The sequence below is a fragment of the Ovis aries genome, chromosome 19 (assembly GCF_016772045.2).
Source record: "Ovis aries strain OAR_USU_Benz2616 breed Rambouillet chromosome 19, ARS-UI_Ramb_v3.0, whole genome shotgun sequence".
Lineage (NCBI taxonomy): Eukaryota > Metazoa > Chordata > Mammalia > Artiodactyla > Bovidae > Ovis > Ovis aries.
In genome coordinates, this window is record NC_056072.1 from 34,110,193 (window position 1) to 34,138,160 (window position 27,968).

Consider the following 27,968-nt stretch of genomic DNA (forward strand, 5'->3'; position numbering starts at 1 on the left):
CTCCTAGAACTAACAAAAAAAGATGTCCTTTTCATCCTATGGGACTGGAATGCAAAAGTAGGAAGTCAAGATAACTGTGGAGTAACAGGCAGGTTTGGTCTTGGAGTACAAAATGAAGCAGGTCAAAAGCTAACAGTTTTGCCAAGAGAAGACACTGGTCATAGCAAACACCCTCTTCCAGCAAACAAGAGATGACTCTACACATGGACATTATCAGATGGTCAATACCAAAATCAGATTGATTATATTCTTTGTAGCCAAAGTTGAAGAGGCTCTATACGGTCAGCAAAAACATGACGGGGAGCTGACTGTGGCTTAGATTATGAACTTCTGATTGCAAAATTGAGACTTAAATTGAAGAAAGTAGAGTCTTCCCTGGTGGCTCAGATGGTAAAGCGTCTGCCTGCAATGCGGTAGACCTGGGTTCGATCCCTGGGTTGAGGAGATCTCCTGGAGAAGGAAACAGCAATCCACTTCAGTACTCTTGCCTGGAAAATCCCACGGATAGAGCAACCTGGTAGGCTACAGTCCATGGGGTTGCAAAGAGTCGGACACGACTGAGTGACTTCACTAGGGAGAACCACTAGGCCATTCAGGTGTGACCTAAATCAAATCCGTTATGATTATACAGTGGGAGTGAGAAATAGATTCAGAGGATGAGATCTGATAGAGTGCTTGAAGAACTATGGACGGAGGTTCATAGCATTGTACAGGAGGTAGTGACCAAAACCATCCCCAAGAAAAAGAAATGCAAAAAGGCAAAATGGTTGCTTGAGGAGGTATTACAAATAGATGAGAAAAGAATAGAAGCAAAAGGCAAAAAGGAAAGGAAAGATATACTCATCTCAATGCCGCGTTCCAAAGAATAGGAAGGAGAGGTAAGAAACACTTCCTAAGTAAACAATGTAAAGAAATAGAGGAAAACAGTAGAAAGAGAAAGACTAGAGATCTCTTCAGGGCTTCCCAGGTTGCTCAGTGGTAAAGAATCCGGCTGCAATGCAGAAGACACAGAAAACACCATGGGTTTGATACCTGGATTGGGAAGATTCCCTGGAGGAGGGTAATGGCAAACCCATTCCAGTATTCTTACCTTGGAGAATCCCATGGACAGAAGAGCCTGGCAAGCTGCAGTCCATAGGGTCCCACAGAGTCAGTCATGACTGAAGTGACTGAGCATAAGCATGAGAGACCTCTTCAAGAAAATTAGAGATGCTGGGGAACATTTCATGCAAAAATGGGCACAATGAAGGACAGAAATGGTATAGACCTAAAAGAAGCAGAAGATATTAAGAAGAGGTGGCAAGAATACACAGAAGAACTGTACAGAAAAGATCTTCACAACCCAGATAATCACGATGGTGTGATCACTCACCTAGAGCCAGACATCCTGGAATATGAAGTCAAGTGGGCCTTAGGAAGCATCACTATGAACAAAGCTAGTGGAGGTGATGGAATTCCAGTGGAGCTATTTCAAATCTTGAAAGATTATGCTGTGAAAGTGCTGCACTCAATATGTCACCAAATTTGGAAAACTCAGCAATGGCCACAGGACTGGAAAAGATCAGTTTTGATTATAGTCCCAAAGAAGGACAGTGCCAAAGAGTGTTCAAACTATTGCACAGTTACACTCATTTATATGTTAGCAAGGTCATGCTCAAAATGCTTCACGTGAAGATTAAACATTACATGAACTGAGAACTTCCAGATGTTCACGCTGGGTTTAGAAGAGGTAGAGGAACCAGAGATCAAATTGCCAACATCCACTGGGTCATAGAAAAAGCAAGAGAATTCCAGAAAAATATCCACCTCTGCTTCATTGACTATGCTAAAGCCTTTGACTGTGTGGATCACAACAGACTGTGGAAAATTCCATAAGAGATGGAAATACAAGACCACTACCTGCCTTCTGAGAAAACTGTATGCAGGTCAAGAAGCAATAGTTAAAAGCAGACATGGAACAATGGCCTGGTTCCAAATTGGGAAAGGAGTATGTCAAGGCAGTATATTGTCACCCTGCTTATTTAGGTATGCAGAGTACAGTATATGAAATGGTAGGCTGGATGAAGCACAAGCTGGAATCAAGATTGCCAGGAGAAATATCAATAACCTCAGCTATGCAGATGACACCACCCTTATGGCAGAAAGTGAAGAGGAACTAAATAGCTTCTTGATGAAGGTGAAAGAGGAGAGTGAAAAAACTGGTTTAAAACTCAGCATTCAAAAAGTTAAGATAATGGCATCCCCATTCCCATCCCTTTATGGCAAATAGATGGGGAAACAATAGAAACAGTGATGGACTTTATTTTCTTTGGCTCCAAAATCACTGCAGATGGTGACTGCAGCCATGAAATTAAAAGACAATTGTTCTTTGGAAGGAAAGCTATGACCAACCTAGATAGCATATTAAAAAGCAGAGACATTACTTTGCTGCAACAGGTCTGTCTAGTCAAAGCTATGGTTTTTCCAGTCGTCATGTGTGATTGTGAGAGCTGGGCTGTAAAGAAGGCTGAGTGGCAAAGAATTGATGCCTTTGAACTGTGTTGGAGAAGACTCTTGAGAGTCCCTTGGATTGCAGTGAGATAAAGCCAGTGAATCCTAAAGGAAATCAATTCTGAGTATCTGTTGGAAGGACTGATGGTGAAGCTGAAGCTCCAATACTTGGCCACCTTATGTGAAGAGCTGATTCATTGGAAAAGACCCCGATACTGGGAAAGATTGAAGGCAGGAGGAGAAGGGGATGACAGAGGATGAGATGCTTGGATATCATCACCGACTCAATGGATGTGTTTGAGATGGTGAAGAACAGGGAAGCTTGACGCGCTGCAGTTCATGCGGTCACAAAGGGTTGGACATGACTGAGCAACTCAACAACAAGCAAAATATATTTACCTTTCCCATTAAAACTTTGTGTAACAGTTACTCTTTTAATTTAGAAGTTTAAGCAAGTTGGCATTATACCAGACTTTTTACTTAAAAATTTTTACTTTAAACTTATTTATTGTACAGTTCCTTTGTAAAAACTTTCTTCAGTCTTGTCTTACTTGTTGAATATTTTTAACAAATCCAGGATACCGGTCCTGTGAATGGTACATAGTGGAATAAAAAGCATTGGCCTCGATAATATCTATACTTCTCAATCTCCCGTGGGGAATTTTTGGTAAGAAGTACACCCATAGAATGATTTTTTCCAGTGTGATTAATAGTCTGGTTCAAACATCTAAGTTGGTACTACTGACTGTAATGTAGTTTAGTGTCTGCTAGTTAGGATTATAATGGTTGTTAGTGACAGAGACCTGCATCAGCCTGATTTTTGTTAAAAAGCCTCCTGAGGATGAGGATTCTCATTTTACTTGTGTTACAGAGAAGTTTAGGAGTGAACTGGCTAAAGGAATGAAGGGAATCAGGGATTCTCTGCATCTCCATGGCTGCTTGCTTCTAACTCTGCATCTTTGTCAGCCAGCATCTCTGGAGCTGTCAGTGAAGATGGTTCCCAGTGCCCATCCTCCTCCTTCAGCAGCCTTTAACAGTCTTTTCAGATGATACTGATTGGCCCTACTTGGGTCCTGCTGGAATCACAAGGTGTCAGAAAAAGGCAGTTTCTCTGTGGAAAAAGGACATTGAGTCAAAACATACCTATGAAAATGACCTAACTTTTCTTGAACTGAAAGCAAGCTATGAATTAGAGAGAAATGGATTATTTTCCTTACTGTCTAATTGCAGTACCAGATTTTATTCATTAAATCTGTAGCCAGGTAAAAAATAGGGTTTTAAAAAAATATTTACCCATCTTCATTCATTTACTTATTTTGTAAGACACTGTGAGTTTATGTCCTATTTCTTTTTGCCCCACTTTCAGTCAGATATGCTGCACATAGACGCTTTTCTTTGGTATCTTTAAAACAATGTTTCTCAGTGGCAAGGATGGGCATCGTGTTCCCCAGGGACTCTTTGGCAATGTCTAGACACTTTTTTTTTTTAACTAAAATATAATTGACATATAACCTTATGTTAGTTTCAAGTATATACCATAATGATTTGATATATATCTGTGTCTGTATCTCTTTAGCCAAATGATCACCATAGTGAATCTAGTTAGCGTCCATTTTTGCTTGTTACAACTTGGGATGTGTGATGTTACTTGCTTCTAGAGGATAGAGGCCAGGGATGCTACTAAACATCATATAGTGCACAGTACTGTCTCTGTCATCAGAAAATGATCTCACTCAATATGTCAGTAGTCCTGAGATTAAGAATTCCTGCTCTAAGGCATTTTCATCTGTTGGAGACCAAATTCATTCACTGTGCTAAATAAATTAAACCCAATTTAAAACTGAGACTCTCTGGCCAAGATTCCATGGGAATTAAGGCTGGGTGATCCAAAGTTAAATGACATATCAAATTCCTTTCTTTCTTCAGATTAATTTCCCTAAATAACAACCCTGTTGCTCTGTGCCCATGTTGTTGGTGGGTGTTTCTCTGTATTTCTCTCTTTATGCATAACTCTATTTTCGAGAACATTCTCAGTTCTTTACCTCCCTCTGAAGTTCCCTCCTGCCTAGTATCTATTTTTCTCCTTTCATAGCAACTAAAGAAAAGTTCTCAAAAAGTATACAACTCCTCAAACAGTAACATTTAACAGAAAGTGGGACTAATTGGGAAGTATCAGCGTTTTAAGGCCATCTTGGCAAAGTGCATTTCTGTAGCACGTTACGGTTATTTATCATAAATCAAATTCAGTACATTGCTGAAGACAAGTTATTTTTCAAACTAATTATGACAGTCTTATTTCCTGTTGTGTTTATGTTTCTTTTATGTGTGAATCTTCCCCTCTGAAATGTATTTTTCTTTTGTTTAATTCTGTGGCACATTATTCTGTTAAAACTCTAGGGTCAGAGGCCAATAACTGCCAGTCACGTTGTTCATTGCAGTTGTTGAATTAGCAGCTCACAGGATCTCACACCATTAAACAAAACGACAAAAACACCCTATGAATATAAGTACCACAGCTTTCTTTGATATTCGTTCAGAAGGAAAATTCATTTGTATTATCTATCAAGCATGTAACCATGTGCTTTTGATGGTGAAAATTGTTTTATAAATATTAATAGGTGTGTTTTTTCACCTACTTTGTACATAGAATGGCCTTTGTTCAAGTTGAATTTTCTATAGAATTGAAGTGTCATTAATGTGACATTGAAAATTTTAATGTCTGAACCAAGCTCAGCACCTCCAAAAGTATATTTTACCATAGTGTATTGTTTTATTAAACGAAAAAGCCAAGGTCTGAGCAAGGAAGTTTATTTTATTATGCTCTTATTGACATAAACAATCCATTTTTAATCCACCAGTTCTGAAAGTGTTCTTGGAGGAGGTCTTACAGGGGGAAATTAGCATATAAGTATCAGTCAGTGTTCAGGGATTGATCTGTTCCTTTTGTGCAAGCTGCAGGTTTTGGTTTAGTTTGTTTGTTACACTTTTTTGTTTTCACATTACTGTGATGCACTTTTCTAAGTTTCTTTTTCACTAATACATATATGATACCTGTGTCTGTTTTTTCAGTTGTTAAAGTAGGATATGGATGTGATGCAAACTGGAGCTTTGCTGGGAGTGGCAACCTGTTTCTGTAAAGTGACAGTTAGTAAATATTAGGGGGTTTGGAGGCATTATAGTCTCTATTGCAGCCATTCATCTCTACTGTTGTTTTGGGATAGCAACCAGAGAGGTATGTAAATGAATGGTTATGACTAATAACAGTAAAACTGTGGTTACAAAAACAGGCAGTGAGCTGACCTAAGGGCTGTACTCTACCCCCACCTGACTTAGAGTCTCACTTGGGGCTTTTTTATACCCACCCTATAACCACCCTGACCTTATGCAAATGTATGGTGTGATTCAAGCATCACCAAGTCATCTCTTTCAACATCGCCCTTTAAGAAAAATGTCCTTCTCTGTCAGTTCCAAAGCCTGGAATGCCAATCATTAAAATCTTTCCTATAGGAAAAGGTAATCTGTACATGTGTAAACTTCAGTAGGCATTAGTTTAGATTTACTCTGAACAGAAGTCTAGGATTATAAGGGAGAGGAACAAGTACAGGTCATTTTTGGTGATAGGAAGAGAAGAGAATCCTGTATCCTGGGCCCTAAGGACCTGTCCTGTTTCTGAAGCCCCAAGAAAGCACTGTGCATGTAGAAGATGGCAGTGGTAATAATAAACATCACTTGTAAGTGCCAGCTGTTAGTGAGGCTAAGTGCTTACATGCATCCTGCCCTTCCAGCAGTGCAAGGCAGGAGAAAATGCTCTGTCCCAATTGACTGATAAGACCACTGGACTTAAGAGAGACACTGGCTCGCCGGTTAGGAAGTATGGTGGCTGTAATTCCTCCCCAGGTGTTTTTGATACCCAGAGTCTACATTAAGTGGTCAAGTTCAAGGGAAAACTTTCAAATGAGGTAACATTATAAACAGAGATTGTGCTGGAAAGCACTTGGTATGTTTGGGACCATTTTAAAAATACTGAGCATTTCTAACACCGCACACAAAAATAAACTCAAAATGGATTAAAGATCTAAATGTAAGATCAGAAACTATAAAACTCCTAGAGGAGAACATAGGCAAAACACTCTCAGACATAAATCACAGCAGGATCCTCTATGATCCACCTCCCAGAATTCTGGAAATAAAAGCAAAAATAAACAAATGGGATCTAATTAAAATTAAAAGCTTCTGCACAACAAAGGAAAATATAAGCAAGGTGAAAAGACAGCCTTCTGAATGGGAGAAAATAATCGCAAATGAAGCAACTGACAAACAACTAATCTCAAAAATATACAAGCAACTCATGCAGCTCAATTCCAGAAAAATAAATGACCCAATCAAAAAATGGGCCAAAGAACTAAATAGACATTTCTCCAAAGAAGACATACAGATGGCTAACAAACACATGAAAAGATGCTCAACATCACTCATTATTAGAGAAATGCAAATCAAAACCACAATGAGGTACCACTTCACACCAGTCAGAATGGCTGCGATCCAAAAATCTGCAAGCAATAAATGCTGGAGAGGGTGTGGAGAAAAGGGAACCCTCCTACACTGTTGGTGGGAATGCAAACTAGTACAGCCACTATGGAGAACAGTGTGGAGATTCCTTAAAAAATTGCAAATAGAACTACCTTATGACCCAGCAATCCCACTGCTGGGCATACACACCGAGGAAACCAGAATTGAAAGAGACACATGTACCCCAATGTTCATCGCAGCACTGTTTATAATAGCCAGGACATGGAAACAACCTAGATGTCCATCAGCAGATGAATGGATAAGAAAGCAGTGGTACATATACACAATGGAGTATTACTCAGCCGTTAAAAAGAATTCATTTGAATCAGTTCTGATGAGATGGATGAAACTGGAGCCGATTATACAGAGTGAAGTAAGCCAGAAAGAAAAACACCAATACAGTATACTAACACATATATATATGGAATTTAGGAAGATGGCAATGACGACCCTGTATGCAAGACAGGGAAAGAGACACAGATGTGTATAACGGACTTTTTGGACTCAGAGGGAGAGGGAGAGGGTGGGATGATTTGGGAGAATGACATTCTAACATGTATACTATCATGTGAATTGAATCGCCAGTCTATGTCTGACGCAGGATGCAGCATGCTTGGGGCTGGTGCATGGGGATGACCCAGAAAGATGTTATGGGGAGGGAGGTGGGAGGGGGGTTCATGTTTGGGAATGCATGTAAGAATTAAAGATTTTAAAATTTAAAAAATAAAAAACTAAAATTAAAAAAAAAAATACTGAGCAGATTTAACAAATATGTGTCTAACAGACTCCATGTACCTCAAAGGCCTTATTTCCCCTCTGCCACCACCCTCCCCAGAAAAAATTTAGGTATTAATGATGGCAGTTCAATTTTGGTTATCTTTCTTTACTCTTAAGTTGCTTTATTTACTTCCTGTTTGTGTAGTGTTTTTAACTTCTAAAAGCACTTGGATGTATATACATTTGACCTAATTACGTTGTTTACTTTTCTCTACAGAGAGAGAATGTTTGGCAAGGGCCCACACACCTTTTTCTTACCTACAGATAGCCCTGTCATCCTGCTGTCACTATCCTTAAGTTCTTGGTTAACTCTGAAGTTCTCTCGAGGTGGTCCTCAAACAGTGAACTCATTTCTGTACTAGGCAGACATGCCATACTACAGGAAAAAGAGACTTTTGAAAATCTGACTTTGCAGACATTTAGCTGAGACTGCTTTCTGAGCTTTGCATACATACCTATTAATTATACTCTCTCTCTCAAGTAGCTTATAGTCTTTGCAAGGAGCAAAGATCAGCCTGGACCTATTTTGGTATACTAGTTTATTGATCTTGACCAAGAATTCTTTTATTTGAAACTCTTCACTTAGGAAGTCAATTTCATAGCATTTGCCCATTCATTCTGAACATGTTGGTTCCAAGTAATCTTGACAATGAGTAATGGAGGAGCAAAAATTGCTAATAAATTAATTAAAGTATGTTTATAAACCCAGTGGAAAGCCAACAGTGGCATTGTTTCCTACTGATTGTTACACAAGTCATTAATTGCTGAGACAATGCTACTGTAGCAAGCAGAGAACATTAGCCAATTCCTTTGCTAACTAGAATCCTGTCATTCAGATTTCTGGAAAGTAATTACTCATTTGCTCTGTATATTCATAGTATGTGGGTAAAGTGGTTGGACATTTTGTGGGAAGACAAAGGACTCAGGCAGACATTAAATTCCATATAAAATTGTCCCTTGTCAGTCATTGCTACTTTAAGTACTTTGTGGTTTGGACTTTTATTTATGCTGAAAATTCTTCAATGTTAATATGCCAGTTTTGCACAGATTTGTACCAAAATCCTCACTTATTGTGGTAAAGATACTTAAGAAAAACCCTTTCTCTGGGGTCTTTAACTCCAGGATGCTACAAGGTAACAATACTTTCTTTTCATAAGAAGCAGGTGGTATTAACAAACCATGGTCATTACTTTCCAGTGAAATGCACATAGGTGATTGTTTTGCTGAAAAGACTAGGTGCCTATGGCAGTGCTGGTGGAGAATGAATAATATCTAAATTCATGGTCATAGATCCCTGCCTGTCGATATCCCAAGTGAAGTAGAACATTATTATGGAGTATCATCCTAGACAATAATTTCTGCTCTAAAGGATGTAATAGAAGAGATCAAATCCAAGACACCAGAATGCCAACTCTCCCCACCGCAGTAGCTCCCTGATTGCACATGTGGAAGATCTACAAGTCAAGGAAAACTATCCATGGTCCATTCCTGTCACTGAGTGAGTTTCACTGTGTCCGGGGCTTTTCTCCAGTAGGAGAGTTAGAGATTCCTGCCGGCACCAGCGGGTGGAGACTGTGCTGCTAATAATGCCTGGCAGCCTTCCATTGTAACAGTCCAGTCTTGGCCGCTTAATGTTTTGTAACTTGAATCACAAGAATATAAGATGGTCTTGCTCACATCAAGATCATGGTGTACTTTTAGCAGACCCCAGAGTAAGTATATCAGCAGTCTGGGGATTGTCTTTTTCTACTTTTCAAATAAGAAAACTGAGGTCCAGCAAGAAAGTAGGTTATTTTTATCAAGTTTACAGAGTTAGTTAAGGATCAAATAAGTTAAAAAATCTAATGATTCTGACTTGGCATTCTTTCCACTAAATCTTCTAGACATATTAGTGAGGATAGTGACTAAATAAAAACTTCATTTTGCAACATCAGAAGAAGGCTGTAGGAGGACAGCAATATTAAGTATTATTGTCTAGTCTCTCTTTGCATTGACACAAAAGGTTAACTACTAAAAATAGGAACTGTAATAAAAATTGCAAATCAAAGCTATATTTAGCTATGCCAGTGTATAGCTTTTAAAGAGTGATGGCAACTTATATTGTCATTTCATAGAAACCAACAGATAAAAATTATTATGCTTTTTATTAGAACGTAAGTCCCTTGAAAATAGGGATCGTGTCATATTTTTCTTTGTAGCCTTAAAGTTTAAAGATAAAGCCTTAACAGCATCTTCTGTCTGAAGCTTGAGAAAAAATGACAGTATTCGATTTTATTTCTCTTGCACTTTTCAGCCTGGAAAACTTACTGGATTGTCCAAAAAGTTCATTTGAGCCTTTCTGTTACATCTGACAGAAAAACTTGAACTTTTTGGCCAACCCAATAATTTATAGATCCTTAGGAGATATTTAGGTATGTTTGTGTTTTCTTTATTAGTTGTCTGTTTTGATGCCAAGATAAACTTTGATGACAACGCAGAATTCCGACAAAAGGATATATTTGCTATGGATGACAAATCAGAGAATGAGCCCATTGAAAATGAAGCTGCCAGATATGATCTAAAATACATAGGACTGGATGGGAACATTGCCTGTTTTGGTAAGAAAGCATTATATCAATATAATAATTTGTGAGTTTTTGCAGAGTTTAGAGACCCCTGGTTTCTAAAATGTTATTTCCTAATCGCAAGTGAACATATGAGATTTTTGTAGCCAAAAACTCTTAAAAAAAAAAAAAACACAACACAAAATTTCTTTCAAAAGTTCATTTTGGCCTGTGGTCACTGGTTTAAGGTAGGGTTTCTCACTTCTTGCCCTATGGACATTTTGGGTGGAATAATTCTTTGCTGTCAGGCTCTTTCCTTTGCTGCATTGTTACCAGTTGTGACAATCCAAAATGTCTCCAGACATTACCTTCTGGTAAGCACAGTAACCCCAGTTCAGGACCAGTATTTTAAAGCATCTCAGTTAAATTTTGACTAAAGTCAGAACCTTTGCCGAAATTTGTGTTTAAAATACATAGCTTTCTTAGAGGAAGTTGAAGAGAATGCATGCTTTAATCATTATACTAAAGTTTGAGGTTCTGTGAAAACCAAATGATCAAATGTTTACTCCATTATGTCCACTTATTAATAAGACAATTGATTTTATCATAGTCATCTAAATTTGTGATACTGGCTTATTAACAGAGATAAGAATGAGTCTAAAGAGGCAATACAATTTCTGTTATTGTCCACAGCATATAATACTGAGATTTATATGCTTGTATGTTTCTGGTGGAATCAATTCATTGCACTTGAAACAGAGGTTTCAATCTTAATGGAATTAAAATAAAAAAGATTTGTAGCTCATTAAACCAATAGTATCATTATATTCAGAACTGAACAGACCTCATCTAGTAGTTTGCTGTTCATACAGTAGAAAATGACATCCAATTACAAGTGATACCAAAAGCTCTTTCTTTATATTGGAGCAAAAACTCTCATGTACTAGATCACTCACATCATTCTTATCTTGATAAGCTAATATGCTCTCAATATTTGTAGGCATTTAGAAAGGGGAAAGATTTAATGGTGTGTTTAGAGCAAATTAAATGCATATTCTTTGTAGCCTCTGTAGAAGTATGCATGATTTGGTCAAGGTGGCAGTCTCAGAAGGTAGGATTAATACATTTCACATTGTTTTAAGATCATATATAAATTATTTTTATGTTAGTTGTCCCAGGCTTAGTCAGTCACAGTTCACAGGCATTATCTGAGAAATACAAAGTCAGAAAATGTGAAAGGTGCCTTACCTGAAGAGTTTCTATAATGTTCAGGAGACTTTTGTGTGTGTGTGTGTGTGTGTGTGTGGAGGACTTTCTAACTAAGGAAAATAATTTCCTGTAATTAGGCATAGGAAGCAAAAGAAGTGCAATTGATCAGTAAAACTTAGCTCTGGAAAATAAGAATTTTGATGTTAAAACTCGTTTTTTTTTTTTTTTAAGAAAGCTTCTAGGATGTTGGCATATTTTAGTTCTAGTTTTAATGATCAGGTTGCTAGTGAACATTTCTTACGTTAATTTGAAACAGTAACAGTGGTTAGGAATATTGTTTTGATGCTGTCATTTGTTCATTTGTTTTCTTCGTTTCTCCAGAGAACACATAAACATGCATAGTTGCACTGATTGTAAAAAAAGTGTTTCAGTCCTGTTGAAGTTGGAACCCCTATGGTTCAACCCCCGAGGGATGCCACATTCAAAGGAGCGTTTTCACAGCAAGCGAAAATGGAAAAAAATCACATTCTTTTCTCAAATCTCTTAAAGAATATTAAAAATGATGTAATTCATAGGCTCTAGCAACTTTTTATAGCCTTTTCCCTCTCTCCCAAATCTCTTAAACTTTATACTGTCTAGAACCTGAAACTCTTCCCTCTACTAGTAGTCCAAATTTATTGCTTACTGAATGAAGCTCTTCCCTTTGTCTTTCCCAGATTGACTTAACTTCTCAATAAATCCTTCTCCCCATTCCTGGGTATTTTTTGTTTATTCTTTGTACATTTTCTGTTTCTGTATTTTTAAAGTCTATGAATTTATCTGGTTGAATAGAATGTCAAGTAGGCTGGAAACAAATAAATTAATAAACTGGCTTATTAATGTCGGGTTTCTCTTTTAGTAGTATGGAGAAGGGCCAACGTTTATGCACCCTTTGATGTTGCTATATTTATCTTGTGTTGTGTACCATTTGCATTTCACAGTTAACGGTGCTGGACTTGCCATGGCTACCTGTGACATCATTTTCCTGAATGGTGGGAAGCCAGCCAACTTTTTGGATCTTGGTGGTGGTGTAAAGGAATCTCAAGTATATCAAGCATTCAAATTACTCACAGCTGATCCTAAGGTAACTTCTCTTTTTGTAGGAGAGGTTGCATGGTGTAATGATTTCTCACCATAATGATCTGCCTTGTTCTTGCTGCTGAGGATTGATAAGCCAGCACATATATAATACTTTCCAGCCCCAGGTGCAAATACTGTCTTATATCACACTGGAATTCATGATGGCTTAGATCATCTGGGTAAAAGGCTTATAAGTACCCCTAGGATCTTGCTTCAGATCTGAGAGGCACAAGGATATTTTTTTAAACAGTGTCATGTAAATAAATATTGGTTGGCATGAAATATTTTTTGTGTGTACTTAACAATGAAGTGATTAGTTCTATGCTTATGTGAATTAGAGAGGACTGAGTCTCAGATTCCTTCCTCAAAGGTGCTGAGGTATTATAAGATTAAGACAAAAGAAAATTACAGGGTTATAATATTATGTATTACTGGAAAATGATGACCTTACATCCTTCTATATGCTTTTTAATTTTCATCTCTAATGATTACATGTGTTACAGCTTGTGACATATGCTCTAAGTACATATAATGTTATTCCATGGGCATCTTTTCTTCTTAACTAGAATGTAGCTGTCATGCTAGGTGCATAGTAGGTACTTGGTAAATACTTAATCAGTTCAAAGACCAGTATGATTTGCATCCATTGTAGCTATTCAGTTGTCTATGATAAGATATCATTATATCATTATATAGAAAGACTAATATTTTTCGAATATGTATTCAAATGTTGTCTGAACTTAATATGGAAACTTCCCATTCATAAGTAGACTGGCATTTTGGGCCTCCTGTGTATACAATTTTGTCTTAGGTTAGTGGTATGCTTGTCTGTTTTCATTATGACTTAGTTGGTAACCTTACATTTTTGTTAAATCTTTTTCTTATAATTAACACACACACACATAAAATGGTTAAACATTATCAGCAACTTATCTTCATTTCTGCACTGCTGTTCAGAAATAGCAAAGTGACTGAAGTCCAAAGTCACTCAGCCATGAATTGTCCACAGGTGATTTTTCTGTTAATAGAAGCACCTTGTTTTCATTGGTTAAGTATCAGAGGCTCCCTAATCATTTATGAATTCATTATCCCTCTTTTCTACTCCTTTCTAAGGGAAGAATCATTTTTATCCGAAAGATTTTCAAAGCAATTGAAATCTGTAAATACCATGTACATAAAACACAGCTCTTTCAACTGCTTGAACCACAAAATACCCAGAGGACAAGCAACTGTAATAAAATACTGCACATTTAGTGTTGACTGAAATTCAGTGCTGAGCATTAAAGAGAGCCAGGAAGGATTAGATCTACCAGGACAATCATATTGCATTTTCTTTGGAGTATCTTTTCTTAGTGGCTGATCCTGAATTTTAATTTTATTAAAGTACAGGAAGGGAATGAAAAATCACTTGGAAAGCTTCTTTGTTTTTTGTTTAAAACAATCTTCAAAAATGTTGACTCTTCCTATTTTCAAGTGCTGGGAGTATTTAAACTTTTTTGAGATTGGCTGTCATCTTGGGTAGATAAAGGTATGTGGGAGTTATTTTATTTTTCTCATGCTATATCAGGAAAATGAATGCTTGGCTCATCTCACAGTACATTTTCCAAATCTTGAAATTTCAAAGTCAGTTAAAAAGCATAGAAATGTAATGGGTATTTTCAATCCTGGCGTTGTTTCACAGATTTCAGGGAACAGAGGCTAAAAAATAGTATCGATGAATTGATTAGATCTTGCAAGGAAACTGGTTGTAATTCTGGCAGTAATTATTTCAAGTAGAACCCCATCCAGTTGCTCAGAACTAGAGATTCCCCAGAGCCCAAAGCTAATTATTTCAAAGGTATTGATTTTCTTGTTAGATATAAGGATTAGTCAGTTGAATACACTAAAACTAAAAATAACAGAAGGCCCATTGTTGTTAAACTTAAATCAAGTGATAGTAGCAACTGCTTGTTTGTTATATGTACAAGCTAATTCTATTGATCAAGTAATAAACATGCTCATTCACAAAAAATACTATGCATTGACATATATTTCCACTCATAATGTCTGCCATGGAGCTGAGACTTACATTTATTTCACTTGACTGTTAGTCCAAATGCTGATTTTCACTGGGACCTAACACAAGTACCTTTATAACTAACGTGTCCCTTATTTGTTTGTAGTATATGTAAAATGAAGTTCCTGTGCCAAACTGATTAAAACAAGAATTTTTCTAAGATAGCGCACTTTCTAAACTGGATTCCCATGAAAAGTGTCATTAAATATTTTATAATTCTCTTATTTTCCAGCTGGGCTTGAGATGAGAGAAAGGTAATAGAGTTTTTTCTGTTGGTGGTAGAATAGATACAGTCTCACCCTCATCATTTTAACTTATAAGATTCTAAACACAGGTGTTCTTAAAATCATAGGGAGTAAAATTGTTTTAGAAAGTAGAAGTAGGATTCTGTGCCAATCTATAAAGAATTTGAGCACATTTAAAGGAGAAATACTATCAAGAATGTTAGCATTATGTTTTTATTTTCCTGAGTTGTGCTTTTGACTTTTGTTTTTAATTTTGAACTTACAATTCCAAAGGTATAAAAAATGAGTACAACATCATGTGGATTATGTAGAACATGTTGCATAAATGAATTAAAGGAAAAGATGGTTGATATGAATCTCAACAGTAACCTCTGCTCTGTTGTCCAGTTAAGCCAGTCTGTTGCCCTCTGGAGGCCTGATTTTTGAAAAGCAGTAGCTTATGACTTGTAAAGTCTGTTCTCTTGATTTTACTGTGCTTCCTGGTTTAGGTCCAGTGTAGAGTCCAATATTCAAAGCCTTTTAGGAAGGAAATGTGCTATATAAGCACCAAATACTTGAAGAGATTTTTAGTGGGGCTCAGGTGCCAGGCAGCCTGGGTTCTAATTCTGTCTTTAACATGTGTTAACTGTGGCACCTTGGGCATATCATGTAACTTTTATGTGTCTTGATTTCCTATTTTATAAAATAGAGATAGTAATAGTACTTATTATCTCAGAGAGTTACTTCATTGTATGAATTGAGATACATGTATTTCTCATTTAAAGGGCAATGGTTTCACGTGACAGTACTGTCTAAAAATTTTAATAAACTTTTATCAAAATAATAGGTTTCATAAAGAACACTGTACAAACTTACTATCTACATTGTAAGTAGATAGTTCAATGAATTATGACAAAGTGAACATATTTGTGGATCCTCTGACCACATCAAGATATAGGACATTCCCAGTGTTATGGACTGAGTATGTTTTCTCATAATTTATATGTTGAAATCCTACCCCTCAGTGTGATGGTGTGAGGAGGTGAGGCCTTTGGGCTGTAATTAGATCATGAGAGTAGAACCTTCATGGGTGGGATTAGTGCCATTATAAAAGAGATTTCCAGAGAGCCCACTCACCCCTTCCTTGGCGTGAGGACATTGCTGGAAGATGGGCACCTGTGTACTAATTAGCAGCCACTGAATGTGCTGGTGACTTGATCTTGGACTTGCCAGCTTCCAGAACTGGGAGAAATGAATGCTTTCTAACCCCCTAGTCTATGGTAGTTTGTCGCAGTTTGAATGCACTAGGACCGTCACCGTCCCAGCAATGCTTTATACCTCCGCACTATCTCCCTCAACCCTGCTTTCTTCCCAAAGCTAATATTCTCCTAGCTTCTACTATCAAAGATTTGTTTTGCCTGATTTTGAGCATAATACAAATGGAATCATGCACTGCATATACTTTTGTATTTGTCGTCTTTCATTTGACTTTTATCTCAGATTCAACCATATTTTATGTAGTAGCGGTTCACTTACCCTTATTGCTGTATAGCGTTTTTATGTCATTTTCTACTGATAGACATTTGTGTGATTCTCATTTTTTACTACGATGAATAATGTTGCTATGAACATAATCATACATGCCATTTGGAGCATATTTTTGTGGTGTATATGCTTGGATGTAGAATTTGTGGGCAATAGGGTATGCATATACTCAGTCTGAATGTATACTACCAAACAGTTTTCTAAACATGCCAATTTACATTCTGATAGGCGTGTGTGGGAAACCCTCACGAACATTTTTGTTATTCTGGTAGGCATGTGGTAGTATTTATTGTGGTTTAATGCCATTCCCTCATAACTAATCAGGATGAACACCTTTTCATGTGTTTATTAGCAATGTGAATATACTCTTTCAACTTCTGTCACCTCATGAATAAAGTAGACATGAAAATAATACCCCATTGCATTGTTTTATTATCATTTAAGATACATGTAAAGTACTTGGCAAACCTTTCTAAAGCATGATGAAAACTTTAGTTTGTATGCTTTTTTCTTGAGTGTTCATTTTGATTATCATTTAAAGGCTTAGATTTAGAATTATTGAAACGGTGGGGAATAAATGGTTGTCTGCAGAAGTGGGAACTGTCTGAAGCAGTTAATTGATACCAGTGTTACTGCCTGGGTTGTTTTGAAATTGATGAAATGTGTAAGCAGTTTCAGTAGTGTGCAGTGATTCTCCCTCCAGACAGCCAAGGAAACACAGTTTAATAAAGGGAGGATTAAATTCATATTTTAGGAGAACCACAAAATACAATTTGGTTTAAATTTGAGGAGAGGCCAGCTGGTTTAACTCTGTGGTAAGTACTTGAAAAGTCTTTAGAATTTGAGGCCGAGGATGTAAAACTGTGCTGTATTTTTGATAAGGGGTTTATGCAAATGCCATGAGTTGTTATAAGTATATTTTTGAATTAATGACATACCAAACGCCTTCTATATTGTTAATTATCATACAATTAGAGTTTATTTAAAAGCAAAACACAAGATCCTCTTTTTCCCTTAAATACATGCTTATATCAGAGGCATGAAACAAAACTCATTTTATCATTTACCACATATATTTGCTGAAATGCCTTATCTGCAAGGGAATATTTCTTTTGGGAATTAATAGAATTCTTTTAGGGATTTGTTTTCAGATATAAGGTCCAGGACTTTTTAAACATGAGCATTATTTTTTGAAATGATTACTGTGCATTTCTATTCTTACAGGCCAGTTTGAAAACTAATTTTACTTTCATATAGAGTTGAGAAGCAGCCATTCTTTATGGTGATCAGCTACCTGATAGCCTAGTCTGAAGAGAGTAAAAATGGTTTTGTGCTTCTGGATCCACAACCTGTCATTTGGTTTCACCCCTTGTTTCATGTTACCACTGTGCATACTCGGGAACATGGAAAACCGTCCTCCCTGTGCTCATTTCTACTCTCAGGGATTTTCCTATTGTCATGAATTCATAAATGCTGACATTTGCTTTTCTTTTCCTGATGGCCATTTGACCCAAATTTCCAAGACTGTCTGGCTCTCCATGCCCAACTTACCTGCCAGTTCTTCCCAGTAAGAGCCAAGTCCTGGCAAAGGCAGTTGTTTCTGAATCTCACACATGATCAGTGTGTCTGATAGCTACCACATTTTCAAAGCATCTGTAATGTAACACTCTTAATCTATTTTCATGCTCCTTGCTGACATACTCTCAGAAATAAGTAAAAAAAATAAGATTTGTACTCTTTGCTCCACTTCTCAATATCCAGATTTTAATGTACCTAACTTTGTTTCATTGTAAGCAGTTTAAAGAATTTAACAGATTTGGGGATATTTTAGTAAATTTTATGATTAATCTCAGTATGCTCAATAATTCATTATGAATCCTATATGAAGAGGCCTTTGTAGACTGTTAAAGAGAAATGGACCACTAATCAAGTGTAATATCATATAGGTTGGAAATAATATCTACTTTATTAAATGTTAAGAATTTTTTTATTCTTAATTTTATTGCATTGAGAAAGGAAGTAGTTGACCTTAGCAATTAGAAAATATAGAAAATAGTGTATGTCCTAGCAAGTTGAACAAATAATAGCTGAGATTAATGTCAGGCATCTCTGAATCTTAAGAATAATCTTAGGATGGATGAGTGATCAAGGCATCTGAAGGTTTTACTACTGTTATTTTTGAGGTATTGTTTTAGAATCCAAGGGATACCCTGGTCGCTCAGACAGTAAAGAATCTGTCTGCAATGTAGAAGACTTGGGTTTGATCCCTGGGTCAGGCAGATCCCCTGGAGAAGAGAATGGCCACTACATAGAAATGGCACACTACATAGAAATCCACTCCAAGTCAAGCTGATTTCTTCAGCAAGCCCACATGGACATGCTACTCATTTAGGAAGTAGACAATGAGACAGTAACTCCTAATTCTCTGGCAGTGGCGGCAGGGTGAGGGGACATGGCATGGCAGGAAGAAGAAAGAGGATTCAGTGTCTTCAATCCACTCCAATATTCTTGCCTGAAAAGTTCTAGAGACAGAGGAACCTGACAGGTCCATGGGGTTGCAGAGAGTCTGACACTACTGAGTGACGTCACATTTAGAGTCCAAATTGCCTGGTAGAGGAAATCCCTGGATGTGGAGAGTGAACTGAGTAAAATTATTCTGGAGAACAAGGTTAAAAACCTTTGAACTGTGAATTCCTCTAGTTCCTTTGCTCTGCAGAAGTGAACTGTAGTCTGGTGGGATGAGCCCCAATGGGTTCAGGAAAGTGAAGACACTAAATCCTCTTTCTTCCTGCCATGCCGTACCCCCCGACCCTGCCGCCACTGCCAGAGAATTAGGAGTTACTGTCTCATTGTCTACTTCCTAAATGAGTAGCATGTCCATGTGGGCTTGCTGAAGAAATCAGCTTGACTTGGAGTGGATTTCTATGTAGTGTGCCTTTCCCCCTAATTATTGAATTAGGGAAACATAAAACAGAAAAGTACAGAAATACAGTAAATTTTATATATGTAAGTGTCTTGATGAATAATATACCATTTTTGACAAAACTATTTTAAATAACATAACTATTATATACTCTTTTTTCACTTTTTATGCACTTTTTGCGTGTCTTAGTACAGTACTCAACAACATTTTCAGCGGCTTAACAGTGTACACATGTATAGATATATGTTTACTTAAACAGTCCTTTGTTTGGTATTCAGGGTGTTTCCAATTTAATGCCACTGTGAACCCCCTTATAGTCATAGCTTTGGAAACAGGTGAGATTTATTTACGTAAGATGAACTTATAGAAGTATGAGGGTAAAGATGAATGCAGAGGTTAAGTTTTTCACACTTAGTGCCAAATTATCTCAGTATCAGTTGAAGGAACGTAGAGGGTTTTCATCAAATAAGTTTTCTTACATCCTGGCCATTGTTACTGTGACTGTTTACTGTCATGAGAAGTAACATTTTAAGTTATTTTTCTTTTATTGAGCATTTTTATCACTTTTGTTATGATCTGCCTATTAATATATTTTGCCCAATTTTCCACTGTGATGTCACACTTTTTTACATTTAAAATACAGGCATGTGTGTGGTTTTGGAAATCAAAGGAATGGGCTCTTTTATATATCTTGCCACACTTTTTTTCCATGTCTTTAAATTGGTCTATATAAATTTTTATTATTTCATTATATGTATGTCCTCCTGAAATAATATGAAGTAAGACCATTTAATGCATGTTTTGGGGGGCTATTATTTACTTAGATTTTCATGAAACTTTCAGTAAGACTTTTTAAATTTGTTGCTTCATGAATCACCATATTAAGGTACAGTTGTAAGTGGAAGCATGGTACTCACAACTCCTCCAAATGTGACTTAAGGCAAGATGAATGTTGTTATTAAAAGGGCATAGTTCTCTAGTTCTTAATAAGATTCTTAGTTATTTTCAAGGAATGTTTTTCAAAGTATTGAAGGAATTTCATTACAACCTAATATGCATTTTTTTCAGCCAGGATTCTTAGTACAGTTGATCCCACTATTTGTAGGTTCAGTATTTGCAAATTTGCATATGTGCTAAAGTTTATTTATGATCCTATAATCAATACTCGGTGCTTTCACAGTTGTTTGCAAAAATACACAGAATTTGAAAAATTTTAGTTATGTGGTACACTGTTCTCAGTGAATGTCAAACAAGTCAGCATTTTCCTTTCTTATTTCAGTGCTCCTACAGTAAACAAGTGTCATTTTCATAATGTATTTAATGCCCCATTTTTCATGTTTTATCCTTTTTGATATGTGATTTTGCTGTTTAAAATGGACTCACATGTAGTGCTAAAGTACTGTCCAACGTGACCTGCCTTATAGAGAAAATACAACTTAGATAAGGTTTCTTGAGCCGTGATTTACAATGTTGTTGGCCACAATTACACAAAAAACAAGGTTATATAGTGATAAGTTGACAAAAATGTGAACAAAGGCTCTCAGGAACCTAACCCTATATTTCCCCTAGGAGCAATGGTTCAGTGTTCATTAATTCAGTGTTCACTGAAACTTATAGACCATATTGCTCTGAATAATGTGAATTGCCTTTATAAAGTTTTAGATAATTAGGACAGCTCTTCAGAATTACTTGCTAGAGACCCTCCATTTTATCTTCTCTAAGAAAGGACATTTAGGAACTCCTACTATGAAGTAAAATAAAAAACAAAAACTTTTCATAATTTACATTTATGTGTTTCCTAAGGGAAGTATTTTGATTATGAGAAACTTTGAAATGTGTCATAAATGACTTTTGAGACATAGCAGCTTTATAACTTTGGATTAAGTGAATAAACCTTGAGAACATTTTAATTTAGTTTTCACGTTTCAGTTAAGGTGATTTCCTTACCTGTTTAAATCCCTTCACTTTATGCTTTTTGACAGTTTTCTTTACATTTACAAAATTGATCATTTTTTACTTTTATAAATTTACCTTTCCTACTTCAAGTATAAAGTTAAAAAAAAAAATGGCCCTAACTTTATTTCTATAACAGAACTGCTGTTACAGTTTGTTAAATTTTCTTCCAGCATTATCTATGCCTATCTTCTTTATAAGGTTATAACTAGAATGTTCTTCCTTTTGATGGCTTTTTTTATTAGTCCAATATTACATGATAGACATATTCTCATGTTGGTCTCTCTGCCCATGCATTTTACTAGCAATATTAATAATCAGCTTATTAAAGCTTCTTTTTACTTTAAAGATAATTTAAAGAAGCATTCTATTTAAAATCTTTTTCAGAAACTATATGAACTTTGTAAATCAGATTTGCTAAATCAGAGTAAAATATCATTGTAAATGCAGTAGTAACAAGCATAAAAAGCTTTATGGTACAAAACAAATTTTTATAACATCAAAAAAGAGAATTAGTATAATCCAAAACCACATTAGATACATGTTCAGTGTTCTGTGCAATTACTACTTTCAAGCACTGCTAATTTGAGTTTAATTATCTCAGAATTAATGGTGAATTGTTCATTAATATTTGATACAGTCATTCTGAATTGCCTGGACTTGAAGTAACCTAAAAATCCTAGAGGTGGCCTAATGCCCTTTCCTGTTTACTCAGCTCAGTATCTTCCTGATCTGCTTGCATGTGTGCTCAGTCAGGTCTGACTCTCTGTGACCCCATGAACTGTAGCCTGCTAGGCTCCTCTGTCGAGGGAATTTTCTAGGCAAAAATACTGGAGTGGGTTGCCATTTCCTACTCCAAGGGATTTTTCTGACCCAGGGATCAAACCCACATTTCTTGTGTCTCCTGTCTCCTGCATTGGCAGGTGAATTCTTTACCACTGCACCTTACAATGAATATTTTTAGCTTCCTGATATCTTCATGTTATATACAGTTTAATAAGATGAAAGGGAGTCAAGAATGAGACGGCTAGAAGTAGGAAAATAAACTCACCTTTATTTTTTACTGCTTTTTTTGGGGGGCGGGGGGGGGGGCAGGATTCCCTAATGAATTCTTTTGCTTAAGAACTTCTTGAGAATCCATTGATTTCTATTTGCATTCTTTGTAAAGGAATAGGACACCTCAGGCAAACTTCTAAAATAGGTGTTTTTTTAAATCTTTATCACCCTCATCAGATGCTACCTTGGTGATAATTTGTCCCAATTTCCCTTTTCTATATGATATTTACAGTTATAGTTCTCACCACTCAGTAATCTCCTTTATTCATTCATTTCTCTTAAGTCTCATAAAATTACCTTGAAATATTCTTTTCCCCCCTCCCACTTCTTACTGATTATTCAGTAAACTTTCCATTTGCTCATATTCTTTATAAATAGCTAAAAATACAGTCTCCTTGAGTTGTTTTTTTCAGTCCATAGTTTTGTCCAACTATTATTATATTTTCATTATTTCTAGCCACCCATCTCATGTGTAGAACATAGTAAGTTCTCCAAAAATGTATTTTCAGAGCAAGTTCATATCGACAATTCATATTTGTTTCCATATGCATCATCTAGCCAAATGTTCTCAGTCTGAAAGAAGAACATAATGAATCAATGAGTTGTCTTTCTGAAACAATTCATTTCCTAAACTGGATGCTAATGTCATGTTTGGCGAGACTTTAATCGGAAAGGGCTGCCTGATAAGGACCATAATCTAGAACTAGACTTTGTCCTACAAGGTCAAGTAAATGATGGAAGGAAGGAACTCATTTCAGAGGGTGGGATGAGGCTTTATCCAACTGCCAGATGCAGGAGAATAGTTGGTTTTATAGGGAGGATTGTGAGCGTGGGTAGCAGATCTTACCTGAAAGCAACATGTTAGTAGAAGACAACAAGAGTGCAAACATAGGGAGGCAATTCCTAAGTAATATTTAGGGTTTTCTATTAACAGGTAGCCATTTCCACAGTTCACAGGCCATAGTGCAGCGATCAGATGCCATTTATGCACGATACCTTGTAAATAGAAGCTTGGTTGTAGGGAGACTAGCCAACCAGGCACATAGCTAAGGCAAGAACTCAGCTAGAAGTACAAGTCAGAATGTCAACCATGAGGTTGGCAAAGGCTCATCAATAAGCAATAAGAATGATTTTATTGAAGAGGGAGATATCCCCAGCCTGTTGGAAGCAGGTCTTCAAAGATCCCTTCTGAAGTCAAGACTTGTTCCTAAGACCACAGAATGACTAAGCTGGAGTGTTCAGAAATGTCAGCCAAACAGGAATATACCCTGTCTCCCTGGGGAGTGAAGGAGAGAAGGGATTTTGTACTCTGATAATCCAGATGGAGATATCTTGTGGTTTAAAGCAAGTATCCCACCAAAAGCAATTCACATTTCAGCAAAATTATTTCAGGTTAAAACAGGAAAAAAGGGAATATATTGTGTCTATATGCCAGGCATTCCTCTGGGCACTAAAGATAAAGCAATGATTGAAATAGAGTCTTACTCTCTCGGAGCTGCCACGTTAGAGGTGATAAATAGATAAATGAGTAAATTCACAGCCCAGTGAATGAATAAATCCATAATATAGAGCAAATACCTTATATATTATGTAATGATATTCAACTAATTTGAAAAATAAAATTGAAAGGGAGCCCTGAAAATGCCAGGAGTTTTTTTTTAAATAGATTGATAGGTTTGTCCAAGAAAGCCTCTAGATACATTTAGCTTGGAGAACAAAATGCTGTAGCTGTTACATGAGTTGTGGTCTAGGTTTGTGATGGTGTATTTGCCGCTAAAGAGGGAGGCTCTTCCACATCTACATCCATTGAAGTTGCCCTCCTTTCCTTTATCTTTACTCACTACTTCTTTGCCAAAGTGTTCTAATCAACATTTCTTGCTTTATTATGGATCTAAAACAAGATTTTGCTCACTTGAATAGTTTATGCTGCAACTTTAATAATTTGGGTGGCAACTCTCTTGCAATTAGAGGTCCTTTGTGAACATCGATTAATATTTTATCTACATGTCTATGACCCTCTCCTGGGATGCTCTTTTTACCACCTTTGAGGTCTTATGAAACAGAGCACTTTGAACACATGTATTAGTTAGCATTCCCAATGGACAGCTGGCACAAATCCTAGTTAATTATTTTTCTTCCAGGTTATCTGTGAGTTCTTTCATTAATCATTATATGTAAGCATTCTGGGCACATCCCTTTTTTCTCAATTAGAGCTCCAGTAGAATATTTTTTGAGCACACATTTAGGTGTCTGCTCAGAGGCCTTAGGATCATAAACTGTGAACAGAAAATCCATTTGGAGCTTTAACCCATGACCTTCTAGATTCACTTGCTCGTTAATCCCATGCAGTACATTTTGAGAAGAGAAGGAGACTTAAGTGACTTAGAATCTTCACTATGTCAGTGTGGTCCAAGAATATTGACACTTGGGTAGCAGTTTGGCAGGGAAATGTCCAACTCATACTGTATTTAGATGATTTCAGATGTTTTTCTATATTTTGTAATCTATGATTAGTTGTTTTACTTTATAAATGGAGCTTCTTCATGAAGATGAATTTCCAGATAGCTAATCCAAATGCTCACAGCGTTAAGCATGTTCCAAAGAAGAGATGTTTGATACTCAAATGAAGAGAGTAAAAGAAGCAAAGGTAAAAATACAAAAGCCAAGAAACATGAAAAGATGTTTTACTGAAATAATAGATTCATTTGATTTTTTATCTCCAAGTATAGCATTAAAACACTACCTATTGAAAGGTGTATCAGTTTATCAAACAATGCATAATATCTTAGGAAGGATAACTGGACAGAAATTAGAGCCTCATCATCATTAAAAAAAAATCTATTATTCTTTTCCCATCGTGTTTTCTCATGATTCTTTCTCTTGTTCCTTTAAGGATTCTTCTCCTGTTCCCTGTGCTCTTGGGAATGCCATCAAATTCAGTGCCTCCTCTGATGCTCTGTGTCTCTGCTTGGATCCTCTGTTCCCCTCGCCTGCCCATGGGGTATCCTTAACTAGGAGTAGGCCACTTGCTTTACTGCATCCCTGAAAGCAGATAACCCTGAAAGTGATACCTTAGCACAGGCCCTTCAGTCTAATCAGCTTTCCTCCTAAAACTCATGGAAAAGGCCATCTATCTGTGGGGTCATGAATGAAAACAATATGGCTGAGGAGGTGCCCTCCTACCTGGTAAAAGTCTGAGTAAGATTCAGGAGCAAACCTTCATGATGGAGACTCCCTCGGCCTTAGGACCTCATTCCTATATAGCCTGTTTTCTGTAACTCAGTGATTCTCAAAGTGGTTGACCCAGCAGAAGTAGTGTCACCTAGAACCTTTTTAGAAATGTAAATTCTTGGTCCCATTCAAGCATGTTGTATCAAAAACTCTGGGGTGGGGCCCAGTACTGTGTTTTAACAAGTCTTTGTGTTGATTTTCATGTTTCCCTAAATTTGAGAATGATGACTATTATGATTCTGCAGCTTCTCTTTACTTCTTTGAGCTGCTCTCCCTTTCCTAGCTACGGGCCAAATCATTTTTTCCCCCTTTGAATTAGATTTCATTTTATGACACTGACAACCAGCAAGTCTGCTTAATATACCATACCTTTAAAATTCTCACCAGACTTGAGAGCTTGTCCCAGCATTCTCTTGTACCATATACTGGCCCTGGGCCCATATCTGTTAACGCTTCTATTTAGTTCTTTCCCCATGCACTCTACACCCCCATGTATTTTAACTTTTTAGCCTCTTATTTTTATGTCAGAATCTCTGTGAAACTCAGAGAAATTTTATCAATCCTAAAGTGACTTTTCTATCCAAATGAGAATTAAGGATAATCTCCTAGTTGATAGGTAAAATTCATCAACTGGGATTGTAAATGCATTTTTCTGAAGATCAACTCCCTTGTGGAGAACTTTTATTTCTCTTCTCTCTAAGAGTAGAATACAGCAACAAGTTGTGTAATTTTCAAGTGACTTTCTATAAACTTTATGAAATCACCTATTCTTGAGCTCAGTCATTGAAGAAAATCTAATTCACTTTTGTCCCGATTAAGTTACCATCGACTACTTCTTCTCACAAGAGATTTCCTTTCCTATTATTGTTCTCTGTGCCTTTAATCTCTCTTGGTACTTTTCTTCTTCTCTCTTGATTTGTAAATGTTTTGCTGTGATTCAGTCTCCGTCTATTCTTGTTACAAAATACAACCTTCATTTGCTATGTGGGTTCCTAGTGCTCTTTGGAAAAAAGGGAAGTGGTCAGATCTTTCAGTATTTGATAAAAATTCTAATGTAGAGTGTTTCAAGATGGAGATGTTGAATCGAGTTTTATGTTTAGTCAATAAAATGGATCCATGATGGTATGTGACATGAGGAAGGTCTTTACTGAATTTTCTTTTGGTTTACATGGGGTATGAAAAAAATCATGTAAAACTATAATATAATGTTTCTTTATCTTGATGTCTCTTTGTGAAAACTCCTTTTACAAGAATTCTTTGATCAGAAAATAAGCATATAACTTGCCCGTACCATTGGATAAACCATCTTTATGTCAACCATCTTTGGAGAATTGAAATTTACCAGCTTTTCTTTTAATTTGTATGTTCAGTGTCATGGTGAAACCTTGTTGCTGATTCTTCCACCCATGAGGTTGTCACCATGAGTGCTTATGTTATTGAATGTTCATGTTACTCTTAGAGAGTGGGCTAGGCAAGAAATGGGGCAAGAAATGGCCTTCCTTAAACAAAAAATGGGCTTTCCTGGTGGTTCAGTTGCTAAAGAGTCAATCTGCCATTCAGGAGACCGCCTGCAAATGTGGTCTGCCGTTCAGAATCCACCCACCATTCACGAGACCTGGGTTGGATCCTGGGTCAGAAAGATCCCCTGGAGAAAGAAATGGCAACCCACTCCAGTATTCTGGCCTGGGAAATCCCATGGACAGAAGAGGAACCTGGTAGCCTACAATCCATGAGGTCGCAAAAGTCAGACATGACATAGTGACTAAACCATCACCATCAGGTCATGAGCTAAGTTTTATTCCTCTGTGTGATTCCCATACATCTCTAGCTTACTGCAACCACTACATTGTGGAGTCATAATCCATGTGCAGGTGAGGCTCTAAAGACAGTTCATAAGGCAAAAAATACAATAAAAATTAGCTTTGAAAGTCCTTTAAGTTACCCATGTATCTTAACATCTTTAAGCACTAGAGTCCCTGTAGTGTGGTGAGATGCCCATCCATTGAGCATTTGGGAGTGAGCAATGAATCTCAGTCCCTCCCATCTCCCTCAGGGACTCAGGTCCTTTGAATGAAATGGCAGTGGGGCCACCCACTAGATTTTACTCACGGATTTCAACTCTTTCTCACTTACTTATTCTATCCCCATGCCTGTAAAGGCAGATTCATATAAATTTAATGTGTTTATGATGTGACTTTTTGGTGCATGAGATGAGATTAAACAAGAGTGAAAAACAAGAGCCAAGAAGTTGTTTCAGGGTGTTCTTGTCAAGC

At 36.8% G+C, this 27,968-nt stretch overlaps 1 protein-coding gene across 1 annotated transcript in view; it reads left to right on the plus strand.

Annotated features, from left to right (window-relative positions):
• SUCLG2 (succinate-CoA ligase GDP-forming subunit beta) overlaps nucleotides 1-27,968 on the plus strand; it is a 296,024-nt gene that overhangs the window by 165,293 nt on the left and 102,763 nt on the right. Inside the window, exons 8-9 of the mRNA XM_004018340.5 lie at nucleotides 10,272-10,433; nucleotides 12,569-12,711. Coding sequence (XP_004018389.3) covers nucleotides 10,272-10,433; nucleotides 12,569-12,711 — 305 coding nt within the window. The remainder of the gene's footprint in view (nucleotides 1-10,271; nucleotides 10,434-12,568; nucleotides 12,712-27,968) is intronic.